General features: G+C 43.3%; 1 protein-coding gene across 2 annotated transcripts in view; it reads right to left on the bottom strand.

The window, feature by feature from the left end:
* Positions 1 to 19,886, bottom strand: part of POLN (DNA polymerase nu) — a 156,408-nt gene that overhangs the window by 16,081 nt on the left and 120,441 nt on the right. For both annotated transcript variants that reach the window (XM_077876322.1, XM_077876323.1), the window contains exon 20: positions 4,593 to 4,675. In XM_077876322.1, the coding sequence (XP_077732448.1) occupies positions 4,593 to 4,675 (83 nt within the window). The remainder of the gene's footprint in view (positions 1 to 4,592; positions 4,676 to 19,886) is intronic.

Raw genomic sequence — 19,886 nt, 5'->3', positions numbered from 1 at the left:
CTCGTCAGTGAATTTTTTATTTCTGACATTGTAATTTTCAGTTTTAGGATTTCCATTTGGTTCTTTTTATTTTCTGAGATTTCCTATTTTCTTTTCATTCTTTATGAGCATGCCTTCCTTTACATCCTTCAGCTCAGTTATAACAGTGGCTTTAAAATCCTTGTCTGCTAATTTCAACATCTGGGTCATCTCAGGATTTGCTTCTGTGATGGCCTTTTCTTTTGAGTATAGATCAAATTATCCTGTTTCTTCATATGTTCAGTCATTTTGGATTAAATACTGGATGTTGTGAATGAAATGTGGTAGACACTTTGGATTCTATTATGTTTTGTTCTGGATTATTAACCTTTTTTTAAAGGAGGCAGCTAATGTGGCCAACATCAAACTTTGAACTTTGTTGCTTTGCAGTGGGAAGCAGCTGAAATCTCAGATCAGTCCATTTCACTTTGGCTGGGCTATTTGAAGTCTGCCCTACTTCGGCATCGTTAGGGGTCAGCCAGAGGTTTGCGCCGAGTTCATACCCAGAATTTGGGATTCTTGAGCTTCTTTGGCTCTCTTTTTTTCTGAGATTTCTCCCTCACTTTCCAGATTCTCTGGTTGCTTCAAAGTATGTCCTCTGTTTCTTCAAGCAAGTAAGACTATGGACTTCTGTTGGTGTTTTGGCTGCTCATAACACAGGCTGAGGACTGTCTCTGGGTGAAGAGCTATAAAAAAGGGGAACTCACCCTGAACCATTCCTCCCTAAGGTCACTTTTTAGTACCTTTAGGTAGTACTTTTTCCCTAATTTATAGTTGATACATGTGCTGGGACCTGCTTGGCCATTACAGAAGTCACACTTCTCCTTCTCAGTATGTATGGCTGAGAAATCATTCCTTTATTAGGTAGAGATGCTAGGATATCTGAAGAGCAGAGAGGTTGAGGTCCTGTGAAGAAGCCTGTTTACCAGAGGCTGAAAAAATGCAGCAACCACAAGGAAAATGACAGAGACTGGGAAAGAGATAGAGAGTCCAGTCAGTTCTCTGGATTCCTGCTCCGGTGCCCTTCCAGTGGGCCTGTCACACTCAGAGGCCCCCCAAGCAGGATGGCCTTGGGTTCCACTAGCCCCTTCCACACAACTCTCCTCCGTGCTTTGGTTCACGTGATCACGTTTCTCCCATGTGAGTCGTAATTGCCCACAGGCTTGTCCCCCTGAGAGTACCCCTGACAGTGAGAGCCCCCTTGGTGGAAGCACAAGTCACTCCTCATCTCTGAAATCCTACGAGAACACACAATGTGTTTTCCCACAGATGGCTAATTACATCGTGTGTGAGCATGCGCTACATCTTTAGGAAGACAATCTTCACTCCCTTTTCTCCAAGCGCTCTCTCAGCATATTTGCTAATAGTCTCTCCTCTGGTCTGTAGCCCTAGGCCTTGTGAGTGCTTGGCACATAGTGGGCCTCCAGCGGTGCTGGCTGGTCTAACTGGAGCAGACGTGACTACCTCTATGTGTCTTTCAGAACTGCTTGGACAGCCTGCCCAGCCTATCTCAGCCCCACTTGGCACTAGTAACTCTGTGGCATGTGCATGAGATACTCTATGTTGTCCTCCTGGCCCATGCAATTCCTGTGATGGATGTCAGCCCGTGGGAGCAAGCACAGCACCATCCCCAAGGCCCCCTGTGCCCACACTTGGGCACACACTTGGGGATGTCTGCTGATCAAATGTGACTGGATATAGAGGCAAACTTAAACGCTGGACGACTTGAGGAGAATCAGAGGTTGAATGGACTTTAGGAGCAGGGAGAGCTCAGAGCAAGACCATCAGGAGAGGCTTCCTGGAGGCAGTGAGTCCTGATGGGCTCAGAGGGACCATTGGCAGGACTGGGCTAGGGTGCAGTTAGTTGGCAGGTGGCTGAAGGAGGGGTAGTGAGCTCATGGGTCATCCCTTTGGGTGAGGCTCCCGGGGAACAGCTGCTCTGTGGTCACCACGATTCTGGCAGGGACCACCCCACCCCTGGCAGAGTCTGGGGGAGGTGTGGGGATCAGGCTGTTCCACCCTCAGACCACTGGAGGCCCGCACAGATGTGAAGTCTCTCTTGAGCACCTTCTCTGCTCATATCACTGTTCTAATTCTCCTTGCCTGTCTCTCACTGATGACAGCCTCATGCTGATGGCGCCAACCTAGGCAATGCCGCTGCCATGTGTCCCTAGCATTCAAAGCAGCAGCTTCCAGACCCTCAGTGGTACCTTTCATGCAGCCCTTGAAAGCCAGCTGGTAGGAAGCATATGTGCTGCATTTCCAGAGGGTTCCCAGCAGCCCAAGAGACCCAACAGGCTCGCCTGGCAAGACTCTGGCCTCACACGTGGGGAGGATGGCACAGCCGTGTGCTGATGCCAGCAGATGCTCAGGAATCTGCTGTCAAGCAGGCCGGTGACAACAGGAACAGCAGAAATGGAGGCTTGGGGTGGGAACCCTGTCACCGTCAGGGCTAAAAGCAGCCAAATTACTCTTTTCACTAACATCATGGCTAATGACTCACTGCTTGTTTACAAAGTGGAGCTCTTTATAAAGTGCATCCTCCAGAAGGTGCCAAACCAGCAGAAGTGAAGACTGCTTTTGGGTGCGTCCTGCCATCTGTGCAAGGCTGCACTGATGGCTCTGCACCCATCCCTCTCTCCCAGCTGGATCCAAGGTGGTGGCCCCACTACTGCACACAATGCTGGTCCCATAGCACTATGTACTGGTGTGCACTGAACCAAGGGGCACCCAGGGTGCCAGCCACCACCCCAACAAGCCTACCTTCTCACTGATGAATATGTGACTGGGGCAAAGGGGGTGGAGGGCTCTGTGGAAGGTCACAGGTCCAGGAGGGGGGAAGAGTTAGGACTCTAGCCAGGCTACCTGCCAGGGAAGCGGGGTAACACTCTTCCCGCAGAGCCAAAGCTAACAGTATGTCTATGACATATGGCTCAAGGAGGCAAAGCACCAAAATCTAATATAACTTGGTGGAATGCTGCGTCTCTCTTGGCCCCCACCCCCGACAGTAGCCCGGGAAGTTTCAGAAGCACACAGAGAGAGGCCAAGAGGAGGAGACAGACCAAGCAAATCTGAATCATCCTGCTATCACCACTGAGTTCAATTTTTTCAAAGTTTTTTAGCCTGTTTCTGTGTACACAAAATGTTTTCACAAGTAGAGTCAGATAACTACCCAGTTTGCTAATTGGTTCGGTATTTATTATGAGCCTGCTGTGTGCCTGGCCATGGGCATAGCTGGCAGAGCTCCTGCTTCATGGGGCTCCTGGGGCTGGGAGCATGGGTGGCACTCTGGAGGAAGTGAGCCATGGAAGGTGTGCTGCGTGCTGCACAGGGCTGGGGGCCCCAAGCCTGGACAGCGGTGTGTGACTGATGGACTCTTAAGCGGCTTCCAAGGTCCTGCCTCCTGGTCTTCATGCTCCTCACGGAACCCCCTCCCCTGGAGTGTGGGTCATGGAGGTATTGACCTGGGATGGTGTATATAAGTGTGTAGCACCATCTCGCTGGCTCCCAAGAATGAAGCCACTGTGTGGTAAGCTCTGCCTATGTTGGGGGACCCATGTGGCAAGACCTGAGGGCTGCTGATGTGCCCCCCAGTGGAGCTGCAGGTGAGACCACAGAGACCCACAAACAGAATGACCACGAATGTGTGATCTGGAAATGGATCTCTGATACAGTGGTCAGGGACGGCTGAGAGAGGGAGCTCTGTGGATGTGGGGGTGTGCAGCAGAGAGAGTGACTACAGGGCCTAGGCTGGGAGCCAGACTGGCCAGCAGGAGGCACGTTCCAGACCCATCATATGCAAGTCTCTCACGTCCCAGCACATGGTCACACTGCAGAAGTACAAGGTGGCTCTTGCATATAATCGACTATACATCTGCCTGGACTTTCCTGCCCTGAAAGCTCATCCCCTTTTGCTGCCTTTCCTTGAGTGGCAGGGAAACAAATTCTCCTCTCAGTGTTCTTGCACGTGCTGTGCTGCTCAAACAGGACTGACCCAAAGGAAAGGCAGTCCATGCAGGCCAGTGGACAGCCAGATGTGCCCTTCCTTCCAGAGGTGCTGGCTGGCCCACGGCCCCTTCTGACACTCTCCCTTGCTATCCTGAGGGGACACGAGGCCTCGCTGGCTCAGCATGATGTAGAGGGAGAAAAGAGTTTCCATAGAATTTAATGAGCCACGTCAGGAAAAGGGGGGGGGAGGGTGACAAGGACACTCTGCCTTGTGTCCTGGGTTAGGATGAAGTCCCCTTGAGCATCTCAAGGACAGAAATGGTCCCCAACACAGCCATGTGAGGTTGGGGCCAGGTGTGAGCCCTGCATGCCCCCGAGCTGGGCAATCTTGGTCTACGTTCACTCCTGTGCTTATTATCTCAGCTGGCCAGATGCTGAGGGAGTTAATAGCCTTGAGGGGTCTGGCTGGTATCTGGTGCATCACAGATGTCATTGGTGTTTTGTAAATGACACTTGGGAACTCACAGAGTGAGCTCCAAGGGGCAAGAATGATCTCTTTAGGGCAGACGACAAGGGCCACTTCCAGGTGGCCTACAGGTGACACCCAAGACTGGTCCGCAGCCTACCTGCTCCGTAGACCACGGAGTACACCACCTTCTTGGTCTGCTCTCTGTCTGCATATGTCACACATTCTGGGGGAATGTCCTTCCTGTGTGGAGAGATGGCATGTGGTCAGGCATATCAGCATCGTGCCTGCAGAGGAGGCCATGTGAGTCCAAGCAGCATGCCACCCACCACGGCTCTTAACCATTTCAAACCTGTCCATAGGGAGGGGGGGACATTCAGCACCTGCAGATCTGGCTCAGCATGGGCTCTCCACATGGATGCTAATGCTGTGGCTGAGCAGGTGCAAGCTGGCCATATTCCTGAGCATCAAACACAAAAAGGATTTTCACCAAAGGGGTACCAAACAGAACTTGAGGAGAGCCTGCTCCCAGTGCAGGGCACCTGGGCCTAGGAGCCCAGTGGACTCCACACTGGGCTGTGTAGGATAGTTGGGCAGCCTTGGCCTTCCTTGCAGATATGGTTGGGCTGGTGGGTGAGCCAGTCTTAAGCCTACAGCACTCAGACAAAATAAAGATCAACTCAACACCTGACCAGCATGTGAACTGCCACAGTCTGCAGAGGGTAAAGCTGAGCTGTTTGAGTAGCTCCAGGTGCCCACCTCCCTGCACAGCTATGTGCCTCAGGTGGACCAGGTGTCTCTGACAGAGTAGGCATTTCAGATGCATGAGGACGGAAATAGAAAAGGGAATCTGTCCCCATCTTTGTGGGTCAGCTCTGCTCTGGGCCGTTGGCAGCGCTGCCTTATCCTTCCCTTCCAGCTGGCACTGGGCCTAGACACCAGCCCCGCAGAAGAGCCTGGGGTCTTCTCCAGTCTTTTCTGAGTGTGTGAGCTTCCTCGGGCATGCATGTGGCTCTCTAAATTTCCTGGTGTGCACAGGCAGCTTTGAGTGCCCAGGAAGTTCTTCTTCTTCTTCTTTTTTTTTTTCCTTTTGAGATATGTTTATTTATTCTAGAGGGAGGGGAGGGGGACAGGACAAGTGGGAAGGGCAGAGGTAGAGGCAAAGTCTCCAGCAGACTCTCCGCTGAGCGTGGAGCTTCACGTGGGGCTCCAGCCCACGACTCTGAGATCACACTTGAGCTGAAACCAAGTGGGACATTTCACCCACTGCCCTGCCTAGGTGCCCCCCACCCCAGCAGTTTTTCCCAATTGCTCCTCCCAAACCTCCCTATTATCTTGCCCTGTGGCTGTTTAAGTTACATGTTTTCTAACAATGCCCCCACTTGTCTGCCCCAAGTGAGTTCTGAGGTAGAAGAAACAATGCATGTTGTCAGGCCCTGGGGCAGCCCCCAGACAGCTTAGACTAAATGTGGATCTCTGAACAAGGTCTGCTCACTCTCTGTGGAACCAGGCACCTGGGCCCCAAAGGGAGGTGGAGGTGTGCAAATGCCACAAAGCACTCCCACCATCTGTAGTTGCTTTTTCTTGATTCAGCATTTCCTTAGTTGCTATAAACTGTTGACTGTTTTCCAGAGTTCTGACAAAGCTGGTTCTGACAGTTTTTGCTTGATTTTTTGGTGTTTCTGTTGGGGGGACAGACCCTCAGAGACGCCAACTTTCCCATGTTCACTGGCCTTCTGGAGTGCACAAATTTTTACCACGTGATCTAAGTACCAATGCATTCTTGTGCTTTTCCCACTGTACCAAGATATTTTGCCCACTTGTTTATCTCACTCTTGAACTTGGTATCATTAACAGCTCTATTTAGATGAGAAGCAAAAAGCCAACATGCATTCATGCTCAGAACAAATATGTGTCCACTCCTAGGTCACTGTCCACCCTCCCTCCCTTTATTTGGGAAAGCCTACAGGTGCTCCCAGCCTGCTCAGGAAAGACACTGCTGGAAAACTTGCTAGGACTGGCTTTCCCTGCTTCTTGCCCAGCCATCCGTGACAAGGACTCAGACCCTCCAGTGGCAGCTGTAGGGAGGGAAGGACCAAGCACTTTAGAGCCAGGCCCCGCAACCAAGCACGTAGGTGACCTCTCCTTAGTGCTGTCAGGCCAGGAGTTGTATGATGAAACATTAAATTCTCCCAGAACCTGCTTCTTCCCAAAGTGTGACAAGATCCAAACAGTATAATCAATACATAGATATTATAGATGTATATCAAAACCACGCTCTCATAGTAGAGAATATATTTTCTTCCTGAACACATACAGCATATTCATAATAACCCATCATACATTAGGGCACCAGAAAATATCAAAAGATTGCACTGAGCAAAAATATTAAAATAACATTTTGATCACAGTGCAAGAAAACTAAAAACTAAAACCAAAGCCCTCTTTTCTCCCAAACCAAACCCAATCCCATCTACCTAGAATAAAACAAAAAACACTTCTTTCAGATTTGGGGTGAAGAAAAATACAAATTATATAGCTTTCTGGGGCACCTGGGTGGCTCCGTCGGTGAAGCATCTGCCTTCGGCTCAGGTTGTGATCTCAGGGTCCTGGGATGGAGTCCCGTGTGAGGCTCCCTGCTCAGGGGGGAGTCTACTTCCCTCTGCTTCTGTTCTCTCTGTCCATTTGCACTCTCTCTCTCAACAAATACAATCTTTTAAAAAAATTATATAACTTCTAATGAATACATTGTATGTCAGATGCAGTAGATTACATTTAAAACAGTGAGGAAATTTCATAGCCCTGAACACTTGGTATTGAATAAATACCAATAAATACCAATAAATACCAATAAATTAAATGAAAGAATAAACGTACAGTTGGCCTTTGAACGACACAGGGGTTGGGGTGCTGATTCCCTGCACAGTCGAAAATCCATGTATAACTTTTGACTTCCCCAAAACTTAACTACTAATAGCCCCCCGTTGACTGGAGACCTCACTGATGACATAAACAGTCAGTTAACACATGTTCTGTGTGTTACATGTATCATATACTGCATTTTTACAATAGAGTAAGTCATGGAAAAGAAAATGTTAAGAAAATCGTAAAGAAGAGAAAATACATCTACAGTACTGTCCTGAAGCAAAAAAAGTCCTTATTTATTTAATTTCTTAAAAAGATTTTATTTATGGGGCACTCGGGTGGCTCAGTGGTTGAGCATCTGCCTTTGGTTCAGGGTGTGATCCCGGGGTCCTGGGATTGAGTCCTGCATAGGGCTTCCTGCAGGGAGCCTGCTTCTTCCTCTGCCTATATCTCTGCTTCTCTCTAATGTCTCTTATGAATAAATAAAATCTTAAAAAAGGTAAATATATTTATTTACAAATAAATAAAATCTTAAAAATTTTTTTTATTAATTTACTTTACAGAGAAAGAGAGCACAAGCAGGGGGAGTTACAGGCAGAGGGAGAGGGCAAAGCAGGCTCCCCGTAGAGCAAGGAGCCCGATGCAGTGTTTGATACCAGGACCCTGAGATCATGACCTGAACTGAAGACACACATCCAACCAACTGAGCAAGCCAGGTGCCCCAAAGTCCTCATTTAAATGAACCCATGCAGTTCATACCTATGTTGTTCAAGAGCCAACTGTATATGAACTAAGTTTTCAACTTAAAAAACAATAAAAAGAACAACAAATCAAAGAACACACAGGAGAGAAATAATAAAGTTAGAATAAAGATAGGAACAGAAATTGATGAAGTAGAGAACAGCAAAACACTAGACCAAATTAATAAATAAAAATCCTGGTTACTGTAAAAAATAAAATAGATAAACCATTAGCTGGTATAATCAAAAGGGAACAAGCACAGATATACAAAATAAGAAACAATAAGGGAAGGTAACTACAGATATGCAAGAAATTTAAAAAATCTTAAGTTATTTTGCAGAACTCTATGCAAATAAATTAAAAAACTTAGGTGACATGGACTTTTCTTAAGAAAATACAGTAATAAAAATTTGCTCTAGTAGAGATCAAAGTTAGGCCACAGAGGAATGTCCAAAGAAGAAACAGAGAAAATTATTAAGGAACTACCCCACAAAGTCCTCCAGACCCATATGGTTTCAAAGGGGAATTTTATCAAACAGAAAATGAAGAAAAATGTATTTTATTAAGTATGTATAACAGTTATACCAAAACATGATAGAGTTTATTTTATTTTTTAGAAAGATTTTTATTTATTTATTTGACAGAGAGAGCATAAGCAGGGGGAGTGAGTGGGAGAGAGAAGCAGGCTTCCCGCTGAGCAGGGAGCCTGATGCGGAGCTTGATCCCAGGACCCTGGGATCATGACCTGAGCTGAAGGCAGACACTTAACCAACTGAGCCACCCAGGCACCCCAATAGAGAGTTTAATGAAGGAAAATCACAGACCCTACCTCCTATGAATATTGATTGATGTAATAATCTAAAATAGAATATTGGCAAATGGAGTCCAACCCTATAATAAGAAAATAGTACCCATGGCCAAGCAGAGTTTATACTAGGAAAGCAAGGTTGGTTCAATGTTAGGATAGCTATTAATATAATGCATCACATTAATGGAACTAAGGAGCAAATTATGTGATTGTCTATATAGTTGTTGAAAAAATCCTATGACAAAATTCAATACCTACTCCTAATAAAAACTCTTGGGAAAATAGGAGTAGCTGGATACTTCCTTAAAATTATAAAATACACACCCCAATCCTAAAGTTGGCATCCTACTATATGGAGAAACACCAGAAGCACTCTTACTAAGGTCAGAAGCAAGGCAAGGGTGCTCACTACCTCCAATACTATTTAACCTTGTTCTGGAACTATTAGCTATATCATCAGAGTCATAAGAATTGAAAAATATGAAGAAAACTATCTCTAGTTGCAGATGACAAGGTAGTATTCTGGAAATCCCTAGAAAAACAATGATAAAATAATTCATAAAGTAGCAAGAAATAAAATTAGCATAGCAAGGCAATAGACCATGTATGGCAATAACATGAATGAACATACAATGGAAGAAAGGACTTCGTTTACAACTTCAGTGAAAATGACAAAATACTTAGGAATAAACAACAAGAAATGTGTCAAACCTATATGAAAAATCTTTAAAACCTCCTGAAAGACACAAAAGTGGACTTGACTGAATGCAAAGGCATCCCTTGTTCTTGACTGAGATATTTCAATATCATCAGGATATCAGCTCTCCTTACAGTAATTTATGTATTTAATGCGATCTCAATAAAAATACCAAGAAGTGTTTCCATGGGACTAGATGCTGGTGTTCACATGGTGTATAAAGGCTTGGAAACAGAAGAACTCTGGGGGGGGAGGGGCTGGGCCACCCAGACATTAAAACAGGCAGCAAGCCCTGAACAGTGCAGTGGTGTGGTGCAAGCAAGAGAAGAGCCAGAGCACCTGAGTAGAACAGACACCTCAGGGGCAGATTCAATGACATGCAGAAATCCCGTGGAATAAAGATGGGCTTCCTGGTAGATGGTTCTGGGACATCTGGAGAGCCGTTTGGAGAAGGGGACCAGAAAACCTGACAAGCTCCTCTGTAACCAAATCTAGATGCAGTGAGGGGAAGGGTTGATGGATCACCTCCCCTACCACCACTACCACCCAAAACCCCACGTCTTTAGTGTGGTGTAAGATACCATAAGCAAAGTCAAAAGACAAACAAACAAGGAGAAAATATTCATAACATGTATCAGAGATGAAGGGCTAACACCCTAACGAAGACAAAATATTCCTACAAAAGAAAGATGAAAATGGCTGAGAGGCACAAGGCAAGCTCAGTGTGTGATTTCCACTGGCCACAGTGGGGCAGGGCCTCTGGTTCCTGATACCTTAGAGGGATTCTGCTTTTGCATCTGCTTGTTGGGTAGTTAGTTCACTCCCACCCCACCCCAGAAGCCCAGGTCCGCTGACCCTTCCGGATGCAGAAGTGTCTGAAGTGGCTTAACACAAAGTACGATGACTGGTTCGGGACATAGGTTAAGGGTTTACCTGTGAGTGGAGGATGCTGTGGCTGGCAGAGAGGGCCAGGTCTCCTGTTTTCTTTTATTGGCTTCTAAAAATTAATTTTATTCACGTATAATTAACACGTGATAAATTGCACCCATTTTAAGTGCACAGTCCAATGAAATTTCAAAAATGGATACACCTGTATAACCACAAACACAATCAGGATACAGAACATTCCTCTTATTCCAAATGTTCCTTCATGCCCCTCTGAAGTCAAACCACCCCAAATTCTGCAGCCCCAGGGAGGTGCAGATCCTTACTGCCACTGTAGGTTAGATTTGCCTTATATCTTATATAAATGGAAGCATATGGTACATACTCTTGTGTCTGGCTACTTTCACTTAGCTTAATATAGTTAAAAATTTTTTATTATTCAAGTATAGTTGACATACAATGTTATGGTAGTTTTAGGTGTGCAACATAGCAATTCAAAAATCCTATACATTACACAGTGTCCACCACCATAAGTGCAGTCCCCATCTGTCACCAATGTTATTACAGTATCATTGATTATATTCCCTGTGCTGTACTTTTCATCCAGTGACTAATTTATTTTATAACTTGAGGCTGGTGCCTCTCAATCCCATTCACCTATTTCAGCCATTCCCCCATTCACATCCCATCAGGCTACCACCACTTTATTTTCTGTACTTATGAGTCTGTTTCTAGTTTTTTCTTTGCTCATTTTTTTTTAGATTCTACATATAAGTGAAATCAGATGGTATTTGTCTTTGTCTTTTTTTTTTTTTTTTGACTTATTTTACTTAATACCTTCTGGGTCCATCTGTGTTGTCACAAATAGCAAAATCTCATTCTTTTTTTATGGTTGAGTAATACTCCATTATAAATAAATAAATAAATAAATAAATAAATAAATAAATAAATAAATATATATATATATATATATATATATATATATATATATATATATCTTCTACACCACATCGTATTCATTCATCCATCAATGGACACTTCTGGTGCTTCCATATCTTTGCTATTGTAAATAATGCTGCACTGAACACAGGGGTGCATTGTCTTCAAATTAGTCTTTTCCTCTTGTTTTGGTAAATACCCAGTAGTAGGATGACCATATGATATTCCTATTTTTTTATTTTTTGAGGAACCTCAATACTGTTTTCCACAGTGGCTGCACCAACTTACATTTCCACCAACAGTGTTCAAGGGTTCTTTTTTCTCCACATCCTCACCAACACCTGTTGTTACTTATCTTTTTGATTCTAGCCATTCTGACAGGTGTGAGGTGATATTTCATTGTGGTTTTGACTCGTATTTCCCTGATGACGAGTGATGTCAAGCATCTATGTGTGTGTCTCTTGGCCATCTGTATGTCTTCTTTGGAAAAATGTCTATTCAAGATCCTCTGCCTACTTAAAAAATTGGATTGTTATTTTTTGGTATTGAGTTGTGTAAGTTCCTTTTATGATGTGCATGGTAACCTAACCCCTTATCAGATATATCATTTGCAAATATTTTCTCCCATTCAGTAGGTTGCCCTTTTATTTTGTTGATGGTTTCCTTTCCTGTGCAAAGGCTTTTTATTTTGATGTAGTCCCAATAGTTTGTTATTTAGATGCCTCAGGAAACATCTCCATAAATGTGTTGCTTAGGCTAATGTCCAAGAGATTACTGCCTGTGTTTTCTTTTAGGGGTTTTGTGGTGTTAGGTCTCACATTTAGGTCTTCAATCCATTTTGAATTTATGTTTGTGTATGGTGTAGTAAAGTGGTCCAGTTTCATTCTTCTGCATGTGGCTGTCCAGTTTTCCCAACATCATTTGTTGAAGAGACTGTCTTTTTCCCATTGCATATTCTTGTTTGCTTTGTCATAGATTAATCAACCATATAAATGAGCATTTATTTCTGGGCTCTTTATCCTGTTCCACTGATCGATGTGTCTATTTTTGTGCCAGTTAGCACAATATCTTTGAGACTTACATTGCTATGTATGTCCTTTGTTCATTTCTTTTCCTTGCTGATCGTTTTCCATTGACACAATTTGCAAATTGATCCTTTGTTGATAGACATGAATTTTTCTGGGTTATGACTACTGTGATTACAGCTAGTAGGAATTTTGACACAAGTCTTTGTTTACATGTGTATGTGTATGTCTCTTGGGTAAATACCTAAGAGTGGAATTGCTGGCTTGTATGCTAAATGTGTGTTTACCTTATAAGAAAAGGATTATTTTTTTCCCCAAATGACTTACAGTTTTACACTCCCAACTGCAATATATGAGAGTTGTAGTTTCTCCAAACCATTGTCAACAGTGATTATTAATCTTTTTAGTTTTAGCCATTCTTGTGAGTTTGGAGAGGTATCTAATTGTGGTTGTAATTTGCATTTCCATAACTAGTGATACTGAACATATTTTCATGTGCTTATTGGCATTTATGAAGTATCTGCTAAATCTTTTGAGGGTTACTTGTCTTCCTATCACTGAGTTGTAAGAGTTTTGTATGCATTTGGACAGTCATCTGTTGTCAGAGATGTGTATTGTGAATATTTTCTTCCAGTCTGTTGCTTGCTTTTTCATTGTCTACTGGTATTGTTCTAGAGCAAGTATGTTAAATTTCAATGTAGCTCAATTTATCAATTTTCCAATGAAGTGGCTGATACTTCTGGAACTGGAGGGTATTGTGCTGAGTAAAATACGTCAATCGGAGAAGCACAAACATTATATGGTCTCATCCATTTAGGGAATATAAAAAATAGTGAAAGGGAATAAAGGGGAAAGGAGAAAAATGAGTGAGAAATATCAGAAAGGGAGACAGAACGTGAGAGACTCATAACTCTGGGAAACGAACAAGGGGTGGTAGAAAGGGAGGTGGGCGGGGGGTGGGGGTGACTGGGTGACGGGCACTGAGGGGGGCACTTGATGGAATGAGCACTGGGTGTTATTCTATATTGGCAAATTGAACACCAATAAAAAAAAATCTTTGCCCCATAGATGAAAGGATTTTTTTCTCTTATATATTCTTCTAGAACGTTTATAGTTTGAAATTTTATCTTTAGGTCTATGATCCATTTTGAGTTAATCTGTGTATATGGTGTGAGGTAAGAATCAAACCTTATTTTTTCTAAGTGGATATCCAGCTGCTCCAGCATCATTGGAAAGATTATTCTTTACCCCACCAAATTATGTTAGCATCTCTATTGAAGGTGAGTTAATCATATATGTGAGGGTCTGTTTCTGGACTTTTTTTTTTTTATTTACGATAGTCACACACACACACACACACAGAGAGAGAGAGAGAGAGAGAGAGAGAGAGAGAGAGAGGTGGGGGCAGAGACATAGGCAGAGGGAGAAGCAGGCTCCATGACCGGGAGCCCGACGTAGGACTCGATCCCGGGTCTCCAGGATCGCGCCCTGAGCCAAAGGCAGGCGCTAAACCGCTGCGCCACCCAGGGATCCCTGTTTCTGGACTTTTAATGATGTATGTTTCTACCCTTATACTAATAATGCACTGTTTTGATTACTGTAGCTTTATAGCAAGTTCTGAAATCAGGTAAAACTCAAAATTTGTTCTTCCTTTTCAAAATAAACTGCTTTTTGGATGATATTGTAATTGTATTGTTTTACCTTAAAAATTTTCAGTTGTTTATTGTTACTATATATAAATACCATAGATTCATATATATTAACTTTGTTTCCTATGTCTTTGCTAAATATTCTTGTTGGTTCTAGTAGCATCTTTTGTAAGTCTCTTAGGATATTCTGTGTATACTATGATGCTGTCTGCAAAGAAAGCTTTTTTCCAAACCTCATCCCCTTTATTATTGTCTTTTTATGTTTTATTGCACTGGCTAGAACCTCCAGCACAATGTTGAATAGAAGTTGTTGGACTGGACATTCTTGCTTTGTTTCCTTGGAAAAATAACTGAGTTTTTCACAATTAACTAAGATGTTAGCTATAGGTTTTTCATCTATGCCATTTTATCATGTTGAGGAAATCTTCTGGCTCACTAAAACTTTTTATATTTTTATAATAAGTATCTCTCAAATTTTGTCAAATCCCTTTCTGCATCTATTGAGATAATTACATGGTTTTTCTCTATTTTCTTAATATCATTAATTACATTGATTATTTTTTGTTAAACTAATGTTGTTAATCTAAAGTAACTGGTGTTAAACCAACAGTGCATTCCTTGGATAAACTCCAACTGGTCATGGAATATTGTCCTTTTTCTACATTGTTAGGTTTGATTTGCTAATATTGTGAAGGATTTTTGCATCTATGATCATGAGGTCTATTGGTCTGCAATTTTCTCTTTGTGCAATCTCTTTGTTTAGTATCAAGATAATTCTGGCCTCAAAAAGACTGGAAAATATTCACTCTTCTTATCTTTTCTGAAAGTATTTATAAAGGATGGAATTACTTTCTTAAATGTTTGATAGAGTTTCTAGTGAAGTCATATAGCACTGGGAAGGTTTTTATTACAAATTCAACTTTTTTAATAGATAAAAAGCTTTCAAGTTGTTCCATATTTTATCAGTTTTGGTAATTCGTGTCTTTCAAGAAATTTGAGTTATCAAACTTATGGACATAAGGTTGTTAATTACGTTTCCCTATTATTCTTTTAGTATCTGTAGAGTTCTTGCTAGTGTGCACCTTTTCATTCCTGATATTGCTGCACCCCTGCCCCCTCCAGTCTCCCTGATAGCGATTTATCAGTTTTATTCATCTTTTCAAAAATCCTGCGTGGGTTTCATTGATTTTCTCTATTTTTCTGTTTTCTAGTACATTGATTTCTACACCTCCTATCTTCCTTCTACTAAGGATTGAAGTTGCTTTTATTTTTCTAGCCTCTTAGGATGAAGCTTAAAGCTTTGATAATTTATTGTAGACTTTTCTTGTTTCCTAACATAAGCATCTAATGCCACAAATCTCTGAGTACTTCTTCAGTTGCATCCTATAATTTCAGACATGTGTGTGACTTGCACACTGCAAACTACATGCATTGCTGAGAGGAATTAAGGAAGACCTACATAATGGAGAGACATACACTGTGGTCATAGATGAGAAGATATGTTTATCGGCCTCAAAATATTTTCTTTTTTTAAGTTAAAAAAAACTTTTTTAGTGATCTCCACACCTAATGTGGGGCTTGGACTCACAACCCCAAGACTGAGGGTCATGTGATCCACCAACTGAGCCAGGCACCCTCAGCTTAAATATTTTCTAATATCTCTTGTGACTTTTTTCTTTGACCCATGTGTTTAGAAATACATCCTTCATTTTCCAAATATTTGGAAATTTCCCACATATACTTTTTGTTCTTAATTCTACAGATTCACTATGATTTCAGTTCTTCTAACTCTATTGAGACTCATATCTTGATGAGTGCTTTCTGGTGTACTTAGAACCATATTCTGTGGTCGCTGCTGAATAACATTACCCACCTCCTACCTCTCTCCCTGTACTTGTTCTCGTCAATTGTTGAGAAAGCAATGCTCAAATCTCCAGCTCTGCTGGGTCTGTCTTTCCCTTTAGTCCTGGCAGGCTTGCTTCAATGCTTTGAAGCCCTCTTCTTAGGACTGGTTTTTCTTTACGAAACATCCCTGGCCTGGGAATATTTCTTGTACTGAAGTCTAATGTATCTGATATTGATATAGCCATGCCGATTTTAATCTGATCAGTCTTGGTCTCCTTTTTTTTTTTTTTTAATTTTTTTTTTTTTAAATTTACTTATGATAGTCACAGAGAGAGAGAGAGAGAGAGAGAGAGAGAGGCAGAGACACAGGCAGAGGGAGAAGCAGGCTCCATGCATCGGGAGCCTGATATGGGATTCGATCCCGGGTCTCCAGGATCGCGCCCTGGGCCAAAGGCAGGCGCCAAACCGCTGCGCCACCCAGGGATCCCTCCTTTTTTTTTTTTTTTTAAGATTTTATTTATTTATTCATGAGAGACACATAGAAAGGGAGAGAGGCAGAGACACAGGCAGAGGGAGAAGCAGGCTTCATGCAGGGAGCCCGACGTGGGACTCAATCCCGGGTCTCCAGGATCACAGCCTGGGCTGAAGGCGGCGCTAAACCACTGAGCCATCCAGGCTGCCCACTCTCCTGGTGTTTAATGTAGGTTCTCCCCATTGGACAGCACACTTCATCTCCTATCACCAATTCCAGGTTTGGGGAGAGTATACGGCCTTCGTGAAGAGCAAGTTTTTCTGCCTTTGCATGATTGTGCTCAGGAAATAATGTCACTTGCATTATGTCACTTTGCATACCAGGAAAAAAAAAGATTTTCATTAATTGTGTTTATCTGTTGAAGTGATCGCTAATAAGTAGATACAGAGCAGATGATCCATAAGCTAAAATATCTAGAGCCTGAAAGAATTTTTGAGATGTTGGCTTATGTATTAGTTTTCTTTGGCTGCTATAACAAATTATCACGTATTTGGTGGCTTAAAACAAGGGATATTTATTCCCTTATAGTTTTGGAGATCAGAAGTCTGAAATCTAGGTGCCTGGGTGGCTCAGCTGGTTAAGTGTCTGCCTTCAGCTCAGGTCATGATCCCGGGGGTCCTGGGATCGAGCCCTGTGTCAGGCCTCTGCTTAGTGGGAAGTCTGTTTCTCCCTCTCCCTCTGCCCTTCCCTCATCTCCTGCTCTCTAACAAATAAATAAAATCCTAAAAAAAAAGAAGTCTGAAATCTGAACCACTGGGCCAAAATCAAGGGTGGTAGCAGGCCCTTCTGCTGATGCTCTAAGGGAAGAATGTACTCCTTGCTTCTTCCAGTTTTTGGTTGCTGCTAGCATTTCTTGGCTTGTGGCCACATCACTCCCATTTCTGCCCTGTGGTCACACAGCCTCCTTCTCTCTGTGTTTCCTCCCTCCACCTCCCCCCTTATTAGGAGGCATTGTGGTGGCAGTTAGAGCCCATTCTGATAATTCAGGATAATCTCATCTCAAAATCATTAACTTAATCACACTGCAAGATCCTTTTTTTCCATGTAAGGTAATATTCACAAGTTCTAGGGATTTGGTGGGCCATTATTCAGACTACCACAACATATGAACCATAAAATATTTAAGATGTGTACATAATGAGACCCAGATTTGAAAACAAAACACAAGAAGACAAAGTAATAGGAATCAAAACTGTGTGCACAAGAGACCAAAAGAATGATTGAGAGTGGAGGTCTGGCTAGCCAGAGGAAGACAAAGCTAAGTGGAAACAGAGCTTGATGTTGGATGAGGAACAAAATGCCCCTCAGACATACTGTTGGCCAACTAGCAATAGAAGGTCACAGTCACAGTGGCTACCCAGAGGCCAGGGTATGCAAAAAGTCAGAGGTTCTCCAAGGTAATGAAGCCAAAACTAGATTCCTTTTGGCTGGTGAGAAACGGGGAAATGGAAGGGGATTTATATACAAATGATGTAAGTGAAATTCTACCTAAATCCTTTGTTGAACAAATCAATGCCTGAGTTTGCCATCTATGCCATCTAGGCAGCTGAGAAGTAGGAGTGTGATTGTAATCAGGTCTAGAAATGCCCTGGCAAAGACTGAGCAGAGGGCCAAAAAGAGAGGCTTTGTGCTTAGGAGCACAGGAAACTTACAACAAGAAAGGCCTGGTAAGAGACCACCTCAGGAAGCAGGGCAGACAAATCAGAATCTCACAAGGAAAAGGAGGCTGAAGAGCCTCACTGCCTCAAACAGGGGTGCTAGGACAGGCCTCCAGCCTAGACCCCACAGTATGGCCAGGAAGGGTGGGCAGTACCCAGCAAGTGGCTCAGGAACAGAGGGAGAACAGACTGGCCCTGGAAGGCAATGAGCTCCAGCATTTTGAGATCCATTGAGGCCCCTTCTAAGGTCACAGCTGGTGTGCTTCTATTGAGTTGTGGCCCAGAGATGTGGCCTGTTTCTAGTGACAGGTATCTATGGGCAGATGGCAAATATAGGTGGCCCTCAAGCTGAAGCCCTCCAAAGTGCAGGGGATGGCCTGAAACAAAGAACCTGAGAGATTCAGAATCACTGAGCATCTTAATCAGCTTTCTGCACCCCCAACTCCAGACTCTCTGGGTCAAGGCATGTAAATGCTGCTCTAGCAGGGTTCATGATCTGCTGCAACACAGACACAGAGAGCCCAGGCTCAGGCTCCTGATTGCTTTTTGCTTCATTGGGGAAAGTGGATTATCTCAAAGCTGGAAAAAGGCCCAGCACACGCTGGAAAGAGAGAAGTAGAACCTAAGACAGGAGAGGTACTTGTAAGGGGTGGCAGCTGCTGAGACTTTTGTCCCAGGTCTGTGAGAATGTGCACGAGAGGACAACACAGTTCTCGTCTCGCTGACCAAGACTGGAGGGTGCAGAAAGAGCTGCCAGGAAACCAGAGGTGCCCTACTTTTCAGAGTTGGACTTCTCCCAGGACTGTGGTTATGGGATGGGTGGCAGTGGAGCAGACAAAACGGGGCTTTGTTTCTGCTCCATTTGCAGCAGATCAGCCCATTTCCTAATAGCAAGCCAGCCTGGCTTCCTGGAACAATGCTCCCTTGCTCATGGGTGCTTTGCCATGTTCTGAGACTCGGGACCAGCTTCAACCACAGGAATCACCTCTTCCCTGGAAGTTTGACAGCACTGTTTGGCCTGGCTGCTTTTCTGGTGTTTGGGGAAGTGCAGTGCCTTCATCTCCTTCCTTCCTCTAGAAGGTTATTGGTCTTTTGGGCTTCAGTGTTTTCTTAGATCCTTTTAAGGTAATTTATATATTCATAGAAAGCCATTCATATTATTAAACTTATAACTTAATTAGCAGAGAGTTGACCATGGTGATCTCTTATTGCAAAAGATGGTCTTTGGAAAAGACTGATTAAGAAAAACTTCCAGCAAATGAAGAAAAAACTCACAAAATGTTACAAGGGAACATTGCCTTCAAAAATCTGAAGGACAACCATATCAACATAGAATTTTATCTCTGGCCAAATTACCGATCAAATGTGAGACATTTTCAGATATGTAAGGCCTCTTAAAATTACCCTTCTGTGTACCATTTCTGAGGGAGCCAAATGAGAATATGCTCCACCAAGGCAATGGAGTAACCCAAACAAGGGAAATAGGAAGTGGGAGATCCAGCACAGGACAGGGGTCAAGGGGATCCCAGTGATGGTGAGGAGAAGCCCCAGGCTCTCAGATGTGCACCAGGCATAGAGGGTAATCAGTCCAGACTGGAGCAGGTGGAAACCAAAAAGGGCTTCTTCAGGAAACTGAACTCGATAGAACATCTGCCATACACAGATCCTCAGACAAAACTCTTGAAAGAAGTGTTCCAGTAATAAAAGAAACAACTTCAGGAGTTGCTGTAAGAGATATGGGAAGTAAGGGGAATATAATATTTTGGCAAAATTCACTGTTGGCTATTTTTTCAAAAAGCTTAGATCAAAT

The sequence above is a fragment of the Canis aureus genome, chromosome 2 (genome assembly GCF_053574225.1).
Source record: "Canis aureus isolate CA01 chromosome 2, VMU_Caureus_v.1.0, whole genome shotgun sequence".
Lineage (NCBI taxonomy): Eukaryota > Metazoa > Chordata > Mammalia > Carnivora > Canidae > Canis > Canis aureus.
The sequence above is the reverse complement of the archived record's forward strand: the minus strand, read 5'-3'. Positions and strand labels throughout refer to the sequence as shown.